We start from the raw sequence: 18,055 nt of genomic DNA, 5'->3' as shown, positions 1-18,055 counted from the left end.
CGCCCGGGGGAGACACCACGCATGCGCTGTGTGCCCGAGGTGCAAGAATGGCTCGGGCTGGCCCTGGTCACTATGTGGGCGCACATAAATGCCCCGGCGGGCGCCAGGCACTGCGTTGGGGACCACTGCCAGTGAAGTATATATAGTATTTGTTCATTTCTGTGATTTTAAAAACAAATTACTTTATTTGCTACCTAGCAAGAGTCTTACATTTAAAATTGTCCAACAAAAATAAGAGTGAGGTGATTTCAGGAATGGTGTGGTACTTGCCACCTTTCTAATATACTGGTAACTGTATCCCCAAGGTCCCTCTCTTGCTCTGCCTCTTCCCTGGCCCCTCTGCCCCACTTCATCACCCAATGGCCCATCCCTTCCCTCACACACACTCCTCCTCCCAGTAATTCAAGATTGGTTTTCAATCCAATTTGGCTGGAGCCCTATCTTCCTGTATTAGTGTGAATTCCATCTCCATCAGTGGTGGACAAACTGCAGAGGCTCAATAGGATAATCTGCTGGTGGCCCACCACACACTCTGCTGATTTTGACCACAGGAACAGCCCTCCACAGCTCCCACTGCTGTGGTTCACTGTTATTGGCCAAAGGGAGCTGCGAAAGCAGTAGGCATCATGTCGTTCTGGCCCATTGGTTGCCCACCACAGATCTACATCAAGCATTGCCTTTCCTGGATTTATCAACAGAGCTGCAACAGAGATACTTATGGACTTGGATCTTATAGCATTTTAACCAGAGACCTTTTGTCCTATAAAATGCACTGCATGTCCCTAATTATTACAATACTTTGGAAAAAGCCTAGGGGGTGAATAATGAAAAGTAACACCGAGAATAAGCAATTAAGTCTACTGCAGCTGTAACCACTGTATTAATAAGTTATATTTGGCCCAATTTCTCATATGTAAACAAATTCTGCCTGAGTTTTTCAGAAAGGTGAGATCATAACTTCTAAATGTTTATTCAGCAAGACTGGACTGGTAAATAAGTAAAGTAAATAGAGTGTAAATTCAAGACCTGCTCTGAGGTGGGTGGCTTACAACAAAGTTTTAGTAATTCAACGCGGTCACCAAGCTAATTTGGACTGTTGTGTTTTTTCCTAAATAAATAGGCACAAATAGAAAAAAATATGCTGTACATATTTTGTCCATTGAGGCAACAAAGAGGAAGCTGATCATATCAACACAATCTAAATCTGGAAAACTACTGTTTGATTTCTCTGAGCAAATGCTGCAGGCACTGAAAGGCATCCTCTGGGACAAAAGAGCTAATGGACTGGAATAGGAGTCTGCTGAGTCACTCAGTCCACAGAAGTTAAGAGTTCTAATACTTGTTTCTTCTGAAGGAGAACAAAACAGAGATGAGAGAATTTCAGATTAAAACAATAATGATCCTAACACACTGCTGTGCTTCCAATCTGGGTACTCTGCTGTCTCAATACACAGATCTCTCTCTGATAAGCATGCACAACTTTCAGTAATGCTTACATGCACGCAGAGACAAAATAAATGGACACTGTAAAGAAAAACACAACAGAGATGACGCAATTCCAAATTAAAACAATAATGATCACAGACACTGGCATCCAAAAATCTATGGACACAGTTGAAACTGTAACCCCAAATGTTTGTACTTCCCTTATTTCAAACAGTTCCAGGAGTCAGATCGAGCAAGTGAAAATAGTATTCTGTTTTTCACTCTGTTAAAGAAGAAATTATACTGGAGGTGATGAAAGATTTTAACTATCATCCTAACGAAACCACAATCCACATAATGAAGTACATAACCATTTGTAAAAGCTTCTTTCTACTCAGTGCCAAGTCCATCTACTCCCACTCTTAAATGCATACATCTTATATCATATTGAGTGGCCCCTTTTTAAATTTGACAGTATTTTCTCACTGATGCACTTGCGATTTAGGCCCTATTTGGCTGTTAGTTTAATTAGCTGTTTTTTTATCTTGGGGGAATTTAACTGAAGTGGTGTCCATAACCATGTATCCAGCACTGAGCCAGGCACCATTCTGTTTGGTGTTATACCCTGTCTTGCTGCGGAGCAGATAGCTGTCGGTAGATCAATGTGATATACTGAACCCATGCAAACAAAAAATCTCTCTGAGGGACTTCAGGGGCCATTCTCATGAGTAAAGCATGAAGGATTTGGTCCAGTGCGAGCTTTGCCTCCAATATTAATAACTGCAAATTATACCTCAGTGGTGTTACCGCTTTGCCCACTGAACACTACTAATCAGCTTCAGAAACCTAATGCCCAGTTTTACTCACCTTACTCATGTGAGCAAATGGTATTAGCAGATTACTCACATGGATAAGAAAAGCAGAACTGGATGCCTATTTTTAGAACAACAGCATTCTCAGAGGGAACACAAGCTACTCATATAATGTAGGATTAGAGAAGGTCCACCGCAGTTTATGGATGAAATCCTAGCCCCACTGACATCAATAGAAAAACTTCCACTGACTTCAGCAGAGCCAGGATTTCAGCCCCTATCACTAGCTTATTGTAAACTAAGCCCTGATCCTGCAAAGATGTACATTTGTGCCTAACCTTACACAGTAAAACTGAGTGTGTGTAAGTTCAGCCCCTGTGTTATGTCTTTGCAAGACTGAGTTTCTAGAAGTCAGACTGTAATGAAAAGATCCAATCATCAGAAAAGTTATCTCACTTTGAAATGCATAGTATTAATTTCTCTTCTGCATTTACATGTCCCAAAAATCAGCTTCTAATATCTTATGGAGCAAAGCAAGAGAATTACTTTCTTACTTACTTTTGTTTGATCAGCAGCTCTGAATACGTAACAGATACTTTGCTGATTTACTGCTCCACCTTTTATCAGACAAGCAAAGTAACTTGGATCGTGGCTATTGTGAATCAGTTTGTGGACATGTTGTGGCTTATACTCAAACAGGCTGCAGCAACTCAAAGGATCCCACTGTTGGCTTTTCCCTGTGTCTAGTTCACATCGCAGGCTTGCTGGTGAAACATAAAGCTGGATTTGGGTGGTGCTAGGTTCTTCTACGGAAGACTGCATACTGAGCCGCCGAATCTCTGTCACTATCCAAGGCAGCATTGGCATGGTGGTTAGAGAATGTACTGGCAGAGAACCAACAAGCTGGAGACTAAAATCCACTGAGAGATCAGTGGGTGCTTGAAGTTTTTTAACTTTGAATGACAGAGGCTCCATTTTATAATCATCAAGGGATTCAGAAATAATCTACCAGAGTTTCAAGTTCCCAGGAATGAAGATTCCTTTAATTGCACAGTACTGGAATTCTGAAAGGAAAGAGATATTTATAGTTACAGTAACAGTCATTTACAATTTTCTACTTAAAAACAGTAACCAATAATGGAAACATTCATTTTCTACACTTCAGCGTAAACCCAGGGTTCAAACTCAGGTTCAAGCCTAATTCTCCTTCATCTACACACAAATCCATAGAGCTTGAACTCTATGGTCTTGAAGGTTCATGCCTGAGTCAAGCAGTGTACAAGCCCCACTGCTCTGCAGTGTGAACACAGCCCTACTAGGATTCATGCTCTGGGAGCCTGCCAAAAGTATTCCCACAGTTTGGCTTCATGGGCTTTTTTGTCCTCTTGACAGTCAAATTTGTTGGTCAGTCAAGTTTTCCCACACTTCACCACAACAAAGGGCTGAAGAGGTCACATTTTGGGAAGAGACTTGGAAGTCTGGGATCTAAGTAGTTCAACTCAAGCCTGCACAATATAAATATAGACACTGGAACACAAGGTTGGGATTCAGGGCTCAACAATTCCAAACCCAGAGCTACAAATAGTAGAAATGCTCAAGCCCTGTGTTAACAAACCCAACATCTGCTAACTCAAGTTCTACTAACTCTGGACTTACATTGCAGCCCAGAGTAGCCATATTCATTGATTTCAAGACCAGAAGGGACCATCTAGTAATTTTATAATCATCTAGTCTAGCCTCCTGTATATCCATAGGTCTTGGCTGAATTAATTCCTGCTTCAGATCCTATAGCTATGATTGAACTAGACCGTATATTTTAGAAAAGCATGCCATCTTGACTTTAAAATTGCCAGAGATGGAGAATCGACCACAATTCAAGGTAAACTATTCCTATGAGTCTTTATCAGCATCACTGCTGCCCAGGACAGTCTCTCCAATCCTGTAATTGAGATTCCATTCCTTGTTCCTAGATGTAGGACTGATTTATCTATATTGAAATGTACATTGTTTCCTTGTGCCCAGCTTACCAAGCAACCCAAATGCTCTGTATCAGTTTCCTTCCCTCTTGATTATTTATCAGTCTCCCAATATTTGTGTCACCTGCAAACTTTATCAGCAATGATTTTATGTTTTCTTCCAGATCATTGGTAAAAATGCTAAATAACACAGAGCCAAGAATCCCTGCTGGACCTCACAAGCAAAACAGCAGCTCAGTGACAATTCCCCCATTAAAATGACATTTTTAGACTTATTCCTTAGCCAGTTTTTAATCAATTTAATGTATGCTATGATAATTTTGTATCTTTTTAATTTCTAAATCCAGGTGCTCTGTGTTGTCAACACAAATACCTGACAAACATCTAAGTATATTACAAACACTATTACCTTTTCCAATCAAATTTACAAGTTCATTGAAAATGTATCAGGTTAGTTTGACAAACTCTCTTTTCAACAAAACCATGTTGACTGGCAGGGCTCGACAAATAATGCAATCTACTTGCCCATGGAGAGTAGACTGCAACCCAGAAGAGCCGGGTTCGGGCGATCTGCACATGCGCAGAACGATCTCCGCATGCGCAGATCGCCGGACAGCACAGCTGGCGAGTGGGGCTCGCCGCGGTTCGGCAAGCCCTGTTAATTGGCATTATTTATATATTATTTCTTTAATTATTATTATTTAATCTACATAACATAAGAATGGCCCTTCACGGTAAAACCAATTGTCTATCAAGCCCAGTATCCTGTCTTCCAACAGAGGCTAGTATCAAACACTTCAAAGGGAATAGATAAACTGGGGCAATTATTGAGTGGTCTGTCCCTGCTGCCCACTCCCAGCTTCTAGAAATCAGAAGCTAGGAACTCCCAGAGCATGTGATTGCATCTCTGACCATCCTAGCTAACACCAATTGATGAATCAATCCTCCATGAACTTATCTAATTCTTTTTTAAACCCAGTTATATTTTTGCCCTTTCTATCATCGCCTAGTACCAAGCTCCACAAATGGACCATGTTGGATTAAAACGCACTTTATTAATTTTAAACTTAATGCCTATTAATTTCATTGGGAACCCCTTGTTCTTGTGTTATGTGATACAGTAAATAATGCTGAACTATTTATTGTCTCTGTACCATTCATTTTATAGATCTTTGTCATACCAACCTTACTCATCTATTTTCTAAATTAAACAAGTCTCAGATTTTTTAATCTATCCCCATATGAAAGCTGTTCCATACCCCTCTGCATTTCTGCAGTCCTTCTCTCTATCTTTTCCAATTCTAGTATAACTTTTTTGAGAGAAGGCAACCAGAACTGCATGCAGGATTGCAAGTGTGAGTGTACCATGAGTTTATAGAGGCTCTATGATATTTTCTGTCTTATTATCAGGGCTCGACAAATAATGCAATAGAACCCAGAAGAGCCAGGTTCGGGTTCTTCTGCAGATCGCCGGACAGCGCGGCTGGCGAGCAGGGCTCACCATGGTTTGGCAAGCCCTGCTTATTATCTATCCTTTCTTCAATTATTCCTAATATTGTCAGTTTTCTTTAATGCCATAGTGAGCAGATGTTTTCAAAGAACTAGATACAATGACTGCAAGACTTCTTGAGTGGTAACAGCTAATTTAGACTCAGCAATTTGTATGTAGAGTTGGGATTATGTTTTCCAATATGCATACTTTGCATTTATCAACACTGAACATTATCTGTCATTTTGCTGCCCAGTTAGTCAGCATTGTGAGATCCATTGGTAATTCTTCACAGTAAGCTTTAGACTTAGCTATCTTGAATACAGGCAGTCTCCGACTTACGCGGATCCGACTTATGTCGGATCCGCACTTACGAACGGGGCTTTCGAGGTGGCGGATTGCTGCCTGCGAGCTCCGGGGCGAGAAAGCCCCGTTCGTAAGCTGCTCCCAGTGCCCCTGGTCTGCTGGAGACCAGGGGCACCGGGACTGAAGCCGCAGCAGCGGCGGTTCCCGAGCTTCTGAGGCTTTGCCAGAGCTGCTGCGGCTTCGCTCCAGTGCCTGTGGTCTGCTGGGGACGGTCCCCAGCAGACCACAGGCACCGGGACTGAAGCCGCAGCCGCAGCGGGGTCCCTCGCCTCTGAGACTTTGCCAGAGCAAAGCCTCAGAGGCGCGGCACCCCGCTGCCGCTGCGGCTCTGCTCCCCGTGTCCCTGGTCTGCTGGGGGGGGGCGCAGCTAGTGTGCCCCCCCCCCAGCAGACCAGGCTTTTGTTGTGGACCCTAGGGCAGAGCAGCTGGGGTGCTGCCGATTGGTCCTGCAGCGCCGCTCTGGGCACTACTGGACCAACCCGGCAGCACCCCAGCTGCTCTGCCCCAGATCCTGATTCAGCCACTGCTGGTCAGTTTCAGCAGTGGCTGAATCAGTACGCCTGGGGCAGAGCAGCTGGGGTGCTGCTGGGTTGGTCCAGTAGCGCCAAGGAGCGAGGAGCGGTGCTACTGGAGCAACCCAGCAGCACCCCAGCTGCTCTGCCCCAGGCGTCCCCAAGTCAGCCGCTGCTGAAACTGACCAGCGCTGACTACAGGAAGCCCGAGGCAGAGTTGCTCTGCCCCAGGCTTCCTGGAATCAGCCGCTGATCAGTTTCAGCAGCAGCTGACTTGGGGAGCTTGGGGTTCTTAAGTTGAATCTGTATGTAAGTCAGAACAGGCGGTCAGTTTCAGCAGCGGCTGAAAGATGTAAATACTATAAGAAATATATATTTGTATGCCTCATTTCAATTATTTTAAACATCTTTCAAGTACTGCTCGTTTCATGTAGTCCAGAAATCTCTCCGTTTATAAACAAAATGTCACTGTTGTTGACCTCAGCTTAAGGAAGCACTTCTATTTTTGTCTAACCAACAAAATGCTTTGTAACAACATTACCACTGTGCTCTTGCAAAGGCTTCTTTCAAGGATGCAAACTCCCTATAGGGAAATGAAGCTGTCTCTTCCCTTTTTGAGACACTATTGTGAAACTTTTTTTGCTAACACTGAAAATGGAAAACAATTCAGCAACTGACCAGGTAGTTTTGAGTCGTTCAGGGCTCAGCTAGCACATACCGCCAAGAGCATGAACGTCATGTTCACCAATTATAACCTAAGTTCTCTGTAAGCTGCACTTCAGGGCGGCCGTGCAGCTGCTAAATAAGCCCCACCAAGAGGTTTAAGGCTGGGAGGAGAACTACTGCAGCAGCAGAAACTTCCTGCTCCAGACAACAAGCTTGCTGGTAGGGAAGGGGGCATAAGGAGGAGGGAGGAAGTAAGTAAGTATGTGGCTGGGATGGCAGGGGGGCAAAAGGGAGGGGAGTTTGGAGCGTGTAGTAAGTACATGTCTGGAAGAGGAGTAGGGTTGCCAGATGGTTTCAACAAAAATTCTGGACACACTTGACATGACATCACAATCTACATTACACCTTATTTAGAAAATACCAGATATTTATATTTCCTCATTTTGTTTCCTGAACAGAAAGCTCAAATTCTGGACTGTCTGGTTCAAAACCGGACACCTGGCAACCCTAGAGTAGAGGTTTGATTAGATATCCGATTACAGCAGCTGAGTTTGCCTGCCACTTCCTGTGAGGAAACCCAGCACACTCCTAACTTCCTGGTCTGGGAAAGGGGGAGCAGACTGCATGGAATAGGTGGAGGAAGTGTGTGTGTAGCGGGGAGTGGGGTTGTTGGCATCTGTGCAGTGAGGCGGGATCAGGGGACAGTTTGTTTGGGGTGTCTTAATTTGCTTCCATCTGGGCTGCAGGCAGCAAGAGTCAAACACTGTCTCAGCACAGCAGCCCTAGCTGTGTGACTCTCTTCTGGACTCTCTTCTAGGCTGGGCTGGGGAGGGAAGGAGCAGATTACATGGGGGGAGGTGGGGAAAAGAGGTTGTGGGTGGTTGCTGGAGTCTTTGCAGTGAGATGGGAGCAGAGGTGACTTTATTTGGGGTGTCATAACTTGCAACAAGAGTCAGACTATCTGTCTCAGCACAACAGCCCTAGTTGGGCTGTAGACATAGGACTCTCTCCTGGGCTAGGACAGGCTGTAAGGAGTGATGCCAAAGGTGAATTAAAGCTTTTAGGCTGCTTTTGTATACTAGAACAAAAGGCCTAGCTCATGACATTTGCATGATTGCATTTCAAACAAAGTTTACATAGGTGTTAATGGCTTAAGGTAAAAAAGGAAAGGCTTCTTTTAACAATTTTTTTTAGAGTTGTAGATATCTGCAAACTCTGATATTTAAGATTTTTTTAAATCCTTTGTTACTAGTTAATACGTGGTACATTGTTAAAACTGGAAAAAACTTAACCATGGATCCAATTTAATTTGTTTGGCCTTTCAGTTGGTGTGGGGTTGCAGACAAGTGCTCTGGGGGCTTCCACTCTTTCAATAAGGGCACATCTACACAGGAGGGCTAAACATAAAATTAGCTACACAACTTGAGCTATGCTAATTGCGTAGCTTAAGTCAGAACAGCATATTTTGACTTTTGGCACAGCAGTTATTTCTAATTAGAGCGTTCTTCCCGCAACTTCCCTTACTCCTCATGAAATAAGGTTTACAGAAGTCAGAGTAAGAAGCCCATTATTTTGAATTTATTCCGAAATAACGTATGTAGACATAGCTTAAGTGACACACACACACGGTGAAAGTCCTCTTTATTACAGCTGTTAATACATTATCAGGTCCCACAATCACTCTTCTTTCCTCCAAAACTAAAACACAACCAACATTTTCAATGTTTCCTCCTAGATCAGGTTTTCTAACTCTTTTAGAATTTGTTATTATCCTCTGGACTCTCTCCAGTTTGTCCATACATCTGCTATAGTATGGCATCCAGAAACAGATACGGTAGTTCAGCTGAGGCCTTACCAGTGCGCAATAGAGGGGCAATTACCTCTCATGTCTTACAAATGACACTCCTGTTAAAACAGGAGCAATACTAGCCTTTTACACAGGTTCACCACACTATTGGCTCATATTCACTTTGTGATCTAGTATAACGTCAAGATTTTCTTCACCAGTATTACCGCCTAACCCAGGGGTGGGCAAAAGGACCTCTGTGGGACAGATTCGGCCCGCCAAGTGGTTGGATCTGAGCCACGGAGACCCTGCTGCTCCCCTACCCCAGAGGCCAATTAAGGCTTGGGGGAGGGGGAGCACCCGAAGCCTCTCCCGCCCTGCCAGGGGCATGTGGTGCTTTGAAGTACCATGCACTGCTCACAGGGCGGGGGGGAGAGCAGAGGAGGCTTTGCACACTCCCCCGCCCCCAGGCCAATCAGAACCTGGGGGCGGGGTTGCTGGTGAAGCTTCCTTCGCCCTGCCCCAGCCCTGCGAGGATCCCACGGTACTTCAAAGTGCCACATGCTCCTTGCAGGGTGGGAGGAGGCTTCCCACATTTTCTTGCCCCCAGGACCTAAATAGCCTGGTGGTAGGGGAGCTTGCCAAGCCCCTTCCAGGGCATGAGTGCCTAGTGGGAAGGGGGGGGCAAAGGAGCTCCCCCACCCCCAGACCAGTCATGGGGTGAGGGTGGGGTAGCCCTGCCCCTTCCTGTTTAGGCCCCGCCCCTTCCAAGGTGGCCCTGGGCTATTTCAAACATTTTTGAAGTGGCCACCAGCCAAAAATTAATGCCCACCCCTCACCTAACCAGTCATTTCCCATTTTGTAGCTGTACATGTTTGGGGGGGAGAGGGGATAAGAGGGGAAGGAACTGACCGGGGCTGAAAAAACAGTCATGGACCCTTTAATTCCCAGGACCAGTGTTTAAAAAAAAAAAAAAAAAAAAAAAGTGCCAATATTCCCTGGGAAAAGTTTGTTGGGTTTTTTTTTGTCAACAAAAGGAAAAGTTTACCCTTTTAAGGAGGCTATTTTGAAGTCTGTTCTCTGAGATCCCAGTATGCTGCATTCTTTTATATTAAGCCCTGCCCAGGACGCTCCATCCCCCCTTCCTCCTCTCCTTCCCTCCACCCCCCCTCAAGTCAGCCTGAGCTGCGCATGTTCTGGTGGATGCCTGAGCCAGGAAAAACAGAAAATACTGGACATTTCACATGTCCGGTATTTTCTGAATTTTTTTTACCAGATGGAAGACCCAAGTACCAGACTGTCTGGTTCAATACCGAACACCTGGCAATCCTAATTGTACATTTGATTTTTCCTTTCTATGTCAAGTGCTATGAATTTGACTTTATTGAACTTCATCTTGTTGAATTCAGATCAATTTGACAATTTGTCAAGGTTGTTTTGAATTCTAATCCTGTCCTCCAAAGTGCTTGCAACTGCTTCCAGCTAGATGTCATCTGAAAAATGTATAAACATTCTCTTCACTCCATTATTCAAGTCATTAATGACAATATTGAATAGCTCCAGATCCATGATTAACCTCTCTGCGCTCAAATTAGATATGTCCTACCATTTGACAGTGAACCATTGATAACTGTTCTAAATTGGCCTTTCAACCTGCTGTGCACCCATCTTATAGTAATTTCATCTAGACCGTATTTCCCAGTTTCTTTTTTCCCCAATTTCTTTGGGGGAAAGATTTTTTTTGATTTAATCAAACATTTTCATGAAAATGCTCCAATTAAAAAGTAATTTTTATGAAAAAAAATTTTATTCATAAAATTGTGTCCAGCGCCAATCACAATCTCCAGTGATGTAAAATGTTGCTGCCATAGAGACATCTAACATTACAGCAGAGAGTAACAAGTTATTTTCAATGCTTGATCTAAGGATTAAACTATATTAGACATCTGTTTGGACATACTTCAACAAGTATTGAACTTCTGGAGTGTATTTAATATAAACTCAAAGATTCTTGGCATCAACTTGCCTTTTTAAAAACTAAGTACATGAATTGCTTTCCATGTCCACACTTGTGCCATTTTCAAATGGACTGTCCTCTTTCAAAAACCTAGAACTAAATCTAACTTTTGGAACTAAAATCATGAACAGTAATAGAAAAAGCAGATTCTTGGGATTCAATATTAGTAGTGCCAAAGAGCTAATGGAACCTAATTTTAATGCCTAGAACATGCATCTCTAACTCACAAGCCTCAGAATCTCCCTGTAGTCAGCCTTGTCTTCCTTCCTCATATCCATTCTTTCTGTGTGACTTCCTTCTGTTGTTCTTGTCCTAATTTATAGACAAATTCTGTCCTAAATTATAGAAGTTTAATGCCATTGCTTTCAATGGGGTCTAATGTAAACTAAGGGATAAATTCTGCTTTAGGAACTGATCCACAAATATTTATGTGTATGTGTAACTTTCTGCCTCTGGGTAGACCTGTTAATTTTATGCTTGTTAATAATCCCATTCAAGCTAAGCACAATTACAAAGTGACGAATGTTTTAATCCCCTCAAGTACCCTCTCAGAGAACAGGTTTTGCTTTCTTCATCCCACCAAAGGTGGAACTATGTGAACCTACCCCTCTTTCAATGGTTAGGATGAGTTCTCCATCATTAACATTTTTTAAATCAAGATTGGATATATTCTTCAAAAATCTACTCTAGGAATTATTTTGGAGGAAGTTGTGTATATTATACTGGAGTCAAATTAAATGACCACAACAGACCCTTCTGGCCTTGGAATCTATTAATCTAGATCGGATCTTTAGACTGCAACATCCCTGTTTTCCAATCACGTTAACTAGCCTGACCCAATGGTATTTGGCATCCTTTTGGCCTTTTATTTTGTAGTCTGGACAGTGACTGATTTAAGTGACTCAAAACCAGTTTCTACAAAATAAAGTGTTGCTTATTGATTCACTCAAAGATACACACCATGCAGAGCAAATGGACAAAACAGTTTCCCTTGCCTAAATCCAAGGACAGGCAGGGGAAGGCAATGTCTTCTCAAACTGCCAGCCTGGCCCCACCCACACTCCACCCCCAACCTCCACTTCTTTTCAGAGCATCTCCCCCCCTCTTTCCCAGGGATGCCTGGTTTCAGCCCCATCACAACTTGGGGCCATGCCACAAGCCCTCCTGTGGCTGGGCACAGCCCACACTCTTCAGCCAGGGGGGCCACAGTCCCCCCGCCCATGGTCCAGGGAAGGCTAGGGCCATACACTGCCCACTCCACCCCCGCTACCCATCTGGGGCCAGGCACCATCCACTGGGGCAGGGATGGCCTGCTCCTGCAGTGGGGGGGGCACTTGGCTCCCACAGGGTCCTGAGTAGCAGGGACAGGACTGAGGGCTAGCCTCCCCCAGCCATAGGGTCACTCACTGCCCATGCCTATACCTTAATCTTTCCTTGCAGGCTTTGGTAAACTCCATTCAGCCAAGTTACTACCATATTTGGGTTAGGACAAGCAAACTGACCTGCTACAGCATGCTTTCTGGATCTCTTTGTACCCCGTCATCATTCACTCATACGCCTTGGGGCAGCTACTAGCAACTCATTCAGCCTCTCCCCGAATCCTGCCTAGGCCAGCATCATTTAAAGCTTGAATGTCTCCTTCGATTCTAGATTCAGATCTGGGAAGAGCAAACTTTGCCAGCCTGGTAGCAGCACTCCCCTAATAACCAGACAGATCTGTGATGCAGATATTACCCTTACTGTAAAAAAATTCCCTGAGAATGGATGGACATATGCTACACTTCATCAGTCTCTATTGCAGGGCCACACTCCTAATCTCTTGGGTATCACAGCAGCAAAGTCATAATCAGAGCAGTCAACGTCAATGCACTAGCTTATGCCCAGAGACAAACAGGATCTTGGCAAACCAAGGGTGCAGGAGGACGAGGAGCAGTGCTCCACTCCTTCTTCTGGACCACATCTACAAGATCAGCCTAGAGCTGGGTTCAAATTCTTTGACTGTCAAGGATGCAAATATAAAACATTCTGAATGCAGAGCTGAAACTGCAGACAAGCAATAGTGAGATGCCAAACACGCCACAGCTCCTGGCTACAAATGAAGACAGGCTTCACAGAAAAGTTAGCATGAATTGACAGTGTGGCAGAGGCAGTACAAGGAAGTGGTCTGGATGTTGCCACTACATAAATCCTCCCTACCTAGAGGAGGCCCCAATTGTCACATCAGCCAATGGAGGCTGGTTGCAGAACTCACATGAAACCACTCCACACTAGGGATGTTAAATACTGGCTAACTGAATAGTCAATTAACCTCATGAATTCTTATCTGTTCCTTGAGAAAGCTGCTCTCAGGCCACTCCAGTTTGTTCACCTAACAGCTCTGCAGCCACAGAGCCGCAACACTCCCACTGGCTGCAGCCGTGGCCCACTTTGAGAAATACAGTACTGATCTAGACAGCAAAGAAAAAAACAACAGCAGAGAAGTAACATCTTAAAGATGCTTTTACACAGTACATCCTGCCTCTAACCTAACCAGTCCAGGGCGAGAATGGGAGGCTGGGAGAGTGCCCCTGCGCCAGGCCACATCGGGGAGAGTAGAGGAGGGAGAAGATTGTCCCCCACCCTGGGAGGATACAAGGGGGAGGAAGAGAGCCCCCTGCCCTGGGATGGGCCAGGGGAGACAGAGAGAGAGCCCAATAGCCCCCACGCACAAGCCAGTATGCAAGGTGCACAGTCCCTGATGCCCTGGGCGGCCCCCAGGTAGAAACCAGCAGCCAACCCCAGCCTCTCCCCTGACTCCTGCACCAGACCCCTCACCCTCCCAAACCACCAGCCTCCTGCTCTGAAGGACCTGAGCAATGACAGGTAACTCTTCCATTTGGTGTGTGTGTGTGTGCAAATATAATTACACACACACACACACACACACACACACACACACACACTCAATTCCAAATATCAAAGCTTCTCACAAAATTCCCAAGTAATTTCTCATCCATCATGTACTTTCAAAAAATCCTGACTCTTCAAGGATTCTTTCCATTGACTTCGGTGGGCTTTGGATCAGGCCATAAAATGTATACAGCTTTAAATCCTGGGCAAGTCCTTTGCCTTGATGATGACAACCACTCAAAATAATTACTGTCACACTAGCTAGCACTTTGTTCTATGGCCTCAAATGAATTAAAAACAGTTAAATGGAGTGTAAAGAAACAATGAATATTCTTTCAGGAAAGTGGCAACAGACACTTGGCTGTGCTATGAATTACAAAATGAATGGTGTATAAACAAATCTGGAATCCATCAGCAAATTAAAAAACTAGTTTACTGTTCCTGCTCTTGACATCTGTTCCTATGTGCTATTGCTGACAACAGAAATTAAGATGCTCCTGCCTGATATTTTGGGTATTGAATCTTCTTAATCAGTTTAAAATTATCTAAATTTTAAAACCTAATATATGCATTAATGAATCCCAAAACTGGAAAAACAAGCCAGCTTGCTAGACAAGTTATAGTGTTCACATTAGGGATGTAAGTTACTAGTCGAGTAGTCAACCACCCGATAAGCCTAGCCTTATCGGGTAGTTGAGTCGACTAATCGCTCCCCTCCCCTCCCCTCACCCTTGCTGACTCTGTATCAGAGACAGCAAGAGGGGGTGAAGTAGGAGCCACTGCTGGGAGGAGCCAGCTTAAAAGTCAGTTCCCCCCAGGACCGTCTCCACAATGCCGCGGGCCAGGAGAGCCTCATGTCAGGTCCCAGACTGCTGTGCCTCTGCATTTTAAATGTAGTAAAAGCTGGGCAGCAATTACTACATTTAAAATGCATAGGTCCTACTCCCAGCTCGCACTGGGTCCCTGACTTAGCCCCACTGCAGCTCTGCAGTTTAAATGTAGGAGGAGCCAGGCTTCCTGCGCAGGAAGTAGCTTCTAGACCCAGCACAAACTGGGACAAAGAGACTCCCCTTATTAACTAATTGTGTAGTCAATACAAACTGTATCGACTATACAATTAGCCAATTACCTGCTTCTTAACATCCTTAGTTGAGGCATGAAAAAGGTATGTAACTGACAATCATGTTACACCCTGAACTTCATTTCACTTTACCTATTCAATGACATGTTCAGAATGCCACAAAAACGTGTACCTAAAGGCATCTATTTTTCACTTGACTAAATTCTATGAATTCTTATGAAGAATCCACATCACAGAATGCACCCATTTCCCTTTTGACCTGTCCTTTTCCCTCCTCTCTTATTAACTACTTCAGTCGATAGTACTGTTGTACAGTGCTTACAGAAATTTCCACAATTTGACAATTTGATATTTAATCACTTATAAAGAAGCTCCTGACCATTCTTACTAAGGTTGTTAAAATGTGTGTAACTGATTGACCATGTAATTGATCACGGCTCCTGCCTATGATATCAAGGCAACAGAGTGAACCAGCAGAAGGCTCTTGCTAGTGCATGCAGAGAGCCGATTTTTAAGCCATTTTCCTCCCACACTTAGGGGCTTCTGCCTCTCGCCACATGCTGCTACCTCCGTATCAGAGACAGCAGCGTGTGGCAGCAGACAACTCCCCAGGAGTCAGACTGGGATCCACATGTAAACATTTGGATAATTGATTACCTATTTAAATGGCTACACTCTTACACCCCTAATTCTTATACCATTTTTTATCACTGTCCAAAGCTCAGAGTCATTTGTGTTTAAATCAGGGGTCTGCCACCTACGGCTCTTGAGCCAAATATGGCTCAGAATGGAACCCAAATATGGCTTTTTTGTCATTCCCAAAATACATGCAACTTTTTAAATTAAAATGAAAAATGTTAAAAACACATAATTACTCACGTAGCTTGAATGAACCTGAATTTGACCAGTTATGATGTAAACTTCAAAGAAATGTGTGAAAACATGCAGCAGCATAAATAATGTCTGTGAGTAAAATGTTTCATTAATGCTACTATTAATCCTTTTGTCAATTATCAATAATATTAAGTTGTATATTTTCAGTCATGCAAATAGGATTCTTATGCGGCTCTTTGTTGACCACTTGTTCTGAATTTTGATGTAGTTTGGCTCTTTTGTTTGAAAAGGTTGCCAACCCCTGGTTTAAATACATGGCAAGAGTACATTTTATTCATTGCATACAGTAATGTTCCACTCAATCTCTGGATTTAACTGGGGTCACAAATCCCTCCATCTGTACTGCAACAGTTTCCTATTGCAGTATTAGCTTCCTTTCTAAATAAAATGCAACAGACAGGTCTCAATCTTTTAAAACTGTTCTAAAAATAGTTGCATGTCATAACTCCTGCATACACTCATCTTTTACATTTATTTTAGCACTTAGCATTAAAGGTACTGTAGGCTTGTTAATTGTGTTTACGGTATCTAAATTCACATTCTGAGTACCCTGGACTACCAGAGACTGGCTTCACCCCTCTGAGAAGGCACTGTGTTGCTCTCAAAAGATCACTCTTGAGCCTTCTGACACATGGAACAGTGTTGACAGATTCTGGATGGAATTACATCATGTGCACCTGAGCAGAAGGAAGGATTGTAGAAATATGGACCTTTTTGGGGAAGAGTAAATAGAAGGAAACTGTGGACTCAAAGTGCTCTCTGCACAACATACACCCTACACAAAAATTAATCAAACTTTTTTAAAATGGCAAGGTTGATTTAGTTTACACTAAAACCCACAAGAATATTTTGGGGGCACCCACTACAGGTAATGAAGTATCCATTTTCCAGCAGTGCTGCAGGTATCCCCTGACTGTGACAGTATATACTTTTAAGTGTAGATCCTGCTCAGGTGTTTTGACCATCCTGCAATGAAAATCACACATTGGTATACCTAACTGCCTTCTTATATTGTTCTTGAGCAGTTCCAGCATTTCTAGGCAATGGATATACAACTGTTCAGTGTATATAGTTCCCAGGCCAAAGGCAGTATGTAAGATTACCCTGAATTCATTCTGTTGTGCCTCAGTACTGTAAACAACATGATCCTCTATCTAAAGATCTCAGAACAGAAGGTGCTCTTATATAAACACCACAATGATGGGGGGGGGGGGGGCATCTCTATATCTCCCTGCTTGCCTCAACTTAAACCAGACCCTGTAAAGTCATTTTGGCAGAGCTTTTGAGCCTCACTGAACAGAGATCTAATCTGAGGATTTAATGCACACCACTAACTCCCCAAGCAAAGGGGAAGTGGAACAGGCAGATGTCATCAGGGCAGCTAAACATCATTTCATGTTGGCATTTCCCTATAAACTATTATTTTACTTCCCCAAAACCATAAAACTGCCCCAGATTCTAAAATATGAACTGATCGTACTTACCCTGCTGGGGAAGGGGGCAGGTGTATTACAATGGACAGAGCGAGACGAGCAATTTACAATGACACCCGCGCCCGCTTATGAACCCTGTAAGCCAGAACCACTTGCCCTGAGTTTGGTTGCCATTTCGGCCCGGAGGGCTGCAAGCTCGAGCTCAGAGGACTCACCTACGGCAGGAAGGATGGGCTGGCTCGCGAGGAAGCGCCGCTCTGGGTGGCGAGAGAAGGGCTCCGGCTCCTCGCACTCGCTGGGGCAGAGCCCAAGGCGGAGCGTGCGTGCCGGGAACCACAGCGGCCATGCAGCTCCTGTTGCTTTCGGATCGTTCGCTACGTGCCAGCTTCTCCGAGCGGCGCCTCCCAGGCCGGAGCGGGGCTGCCCCCGCCGCTGCCGCGCAGGGTCACACGCGCGGGGAGGCGCCCCCCAGCGCCGGCTCCGCAGGCTCCGCGCCGACGTGCTGCTGCTGCTGCGCCCCGCCGGCCGGAGGCTGCCGGGGTCCCTCTCACAGGCGCGAGGAGCTGCGCCCGCCGCGACTCCCGCCTCAGCCAGGGCAGCCTCCTTAGGGGGCAGCGGCAGGGAGCAGTCACGGCGGGGCCTGCCCACTTCGGCGCCTACAGAGCCCCCCGGCAGGGGGCTCAGCCGCTAGCAGGTACATGCAGCGCGC

The 18,055-nt window shown here is 44.6% G+C and overlaps 1 protein-coding gene across 9 annotated transcripts in view; it reads right to left on the bottom strand.

Annotated features, from left to right (window-relative positions):
• The window catches only part of TBC1D1 (TBC1 domain family member 1), a 188,882-nt gene extending 171,128 nt beyond the window's left edge, over positions 1 to 17,754 (bottom strand). For 3 of the 9 annotated variants that reach the window (XM_014576744.3, XM_025187957.3, XM_075930589.2), the window contains exons 1-2: positions 17,562 to 17,754; positions 2,796 to 3,301 (exon numbers count right to left, since the gene is read on the bottom strand). In XM_014576744.3, coding sequence (XP_014432230.3) covers positions 2,796 to 3,212 — 417 coding nt within the window. In that variant the 5' untranslated portion in view covers positions 3,213 to 3,301; positions 17,562 to 17,754. The remainder of the gene's footprint in view (positions 1 to 2,795; positions 3,302 to 17,561) is intronic. The other 6 variants (XM_006129530.3, XM_089777843.1, XM_006129528.3 and 3 more) reach the window with 5 other exon arrangements.
• Positions 17,755 to 18,055: the final 301 nt, after the last annotated feature.

The sequence above is a fragment of the Pelodiscus sinensis genome, chromosome 4 (assembly GCF_052426305.1).
Source record: "Pelodiscus sinensis isolate ZL-2025 chromosome 4, ASM5242630v1, whole genome shotgun sequence".
Taxonomy (NCBI): Eukaryota; Metazoa; Chordata; order Testudines; family Trionychidae; genus Pelodiscus; species Pelodiscus sinensis.
This window is presented reverse-complemented; position numbering and strand designations above follow the sequence as displayed.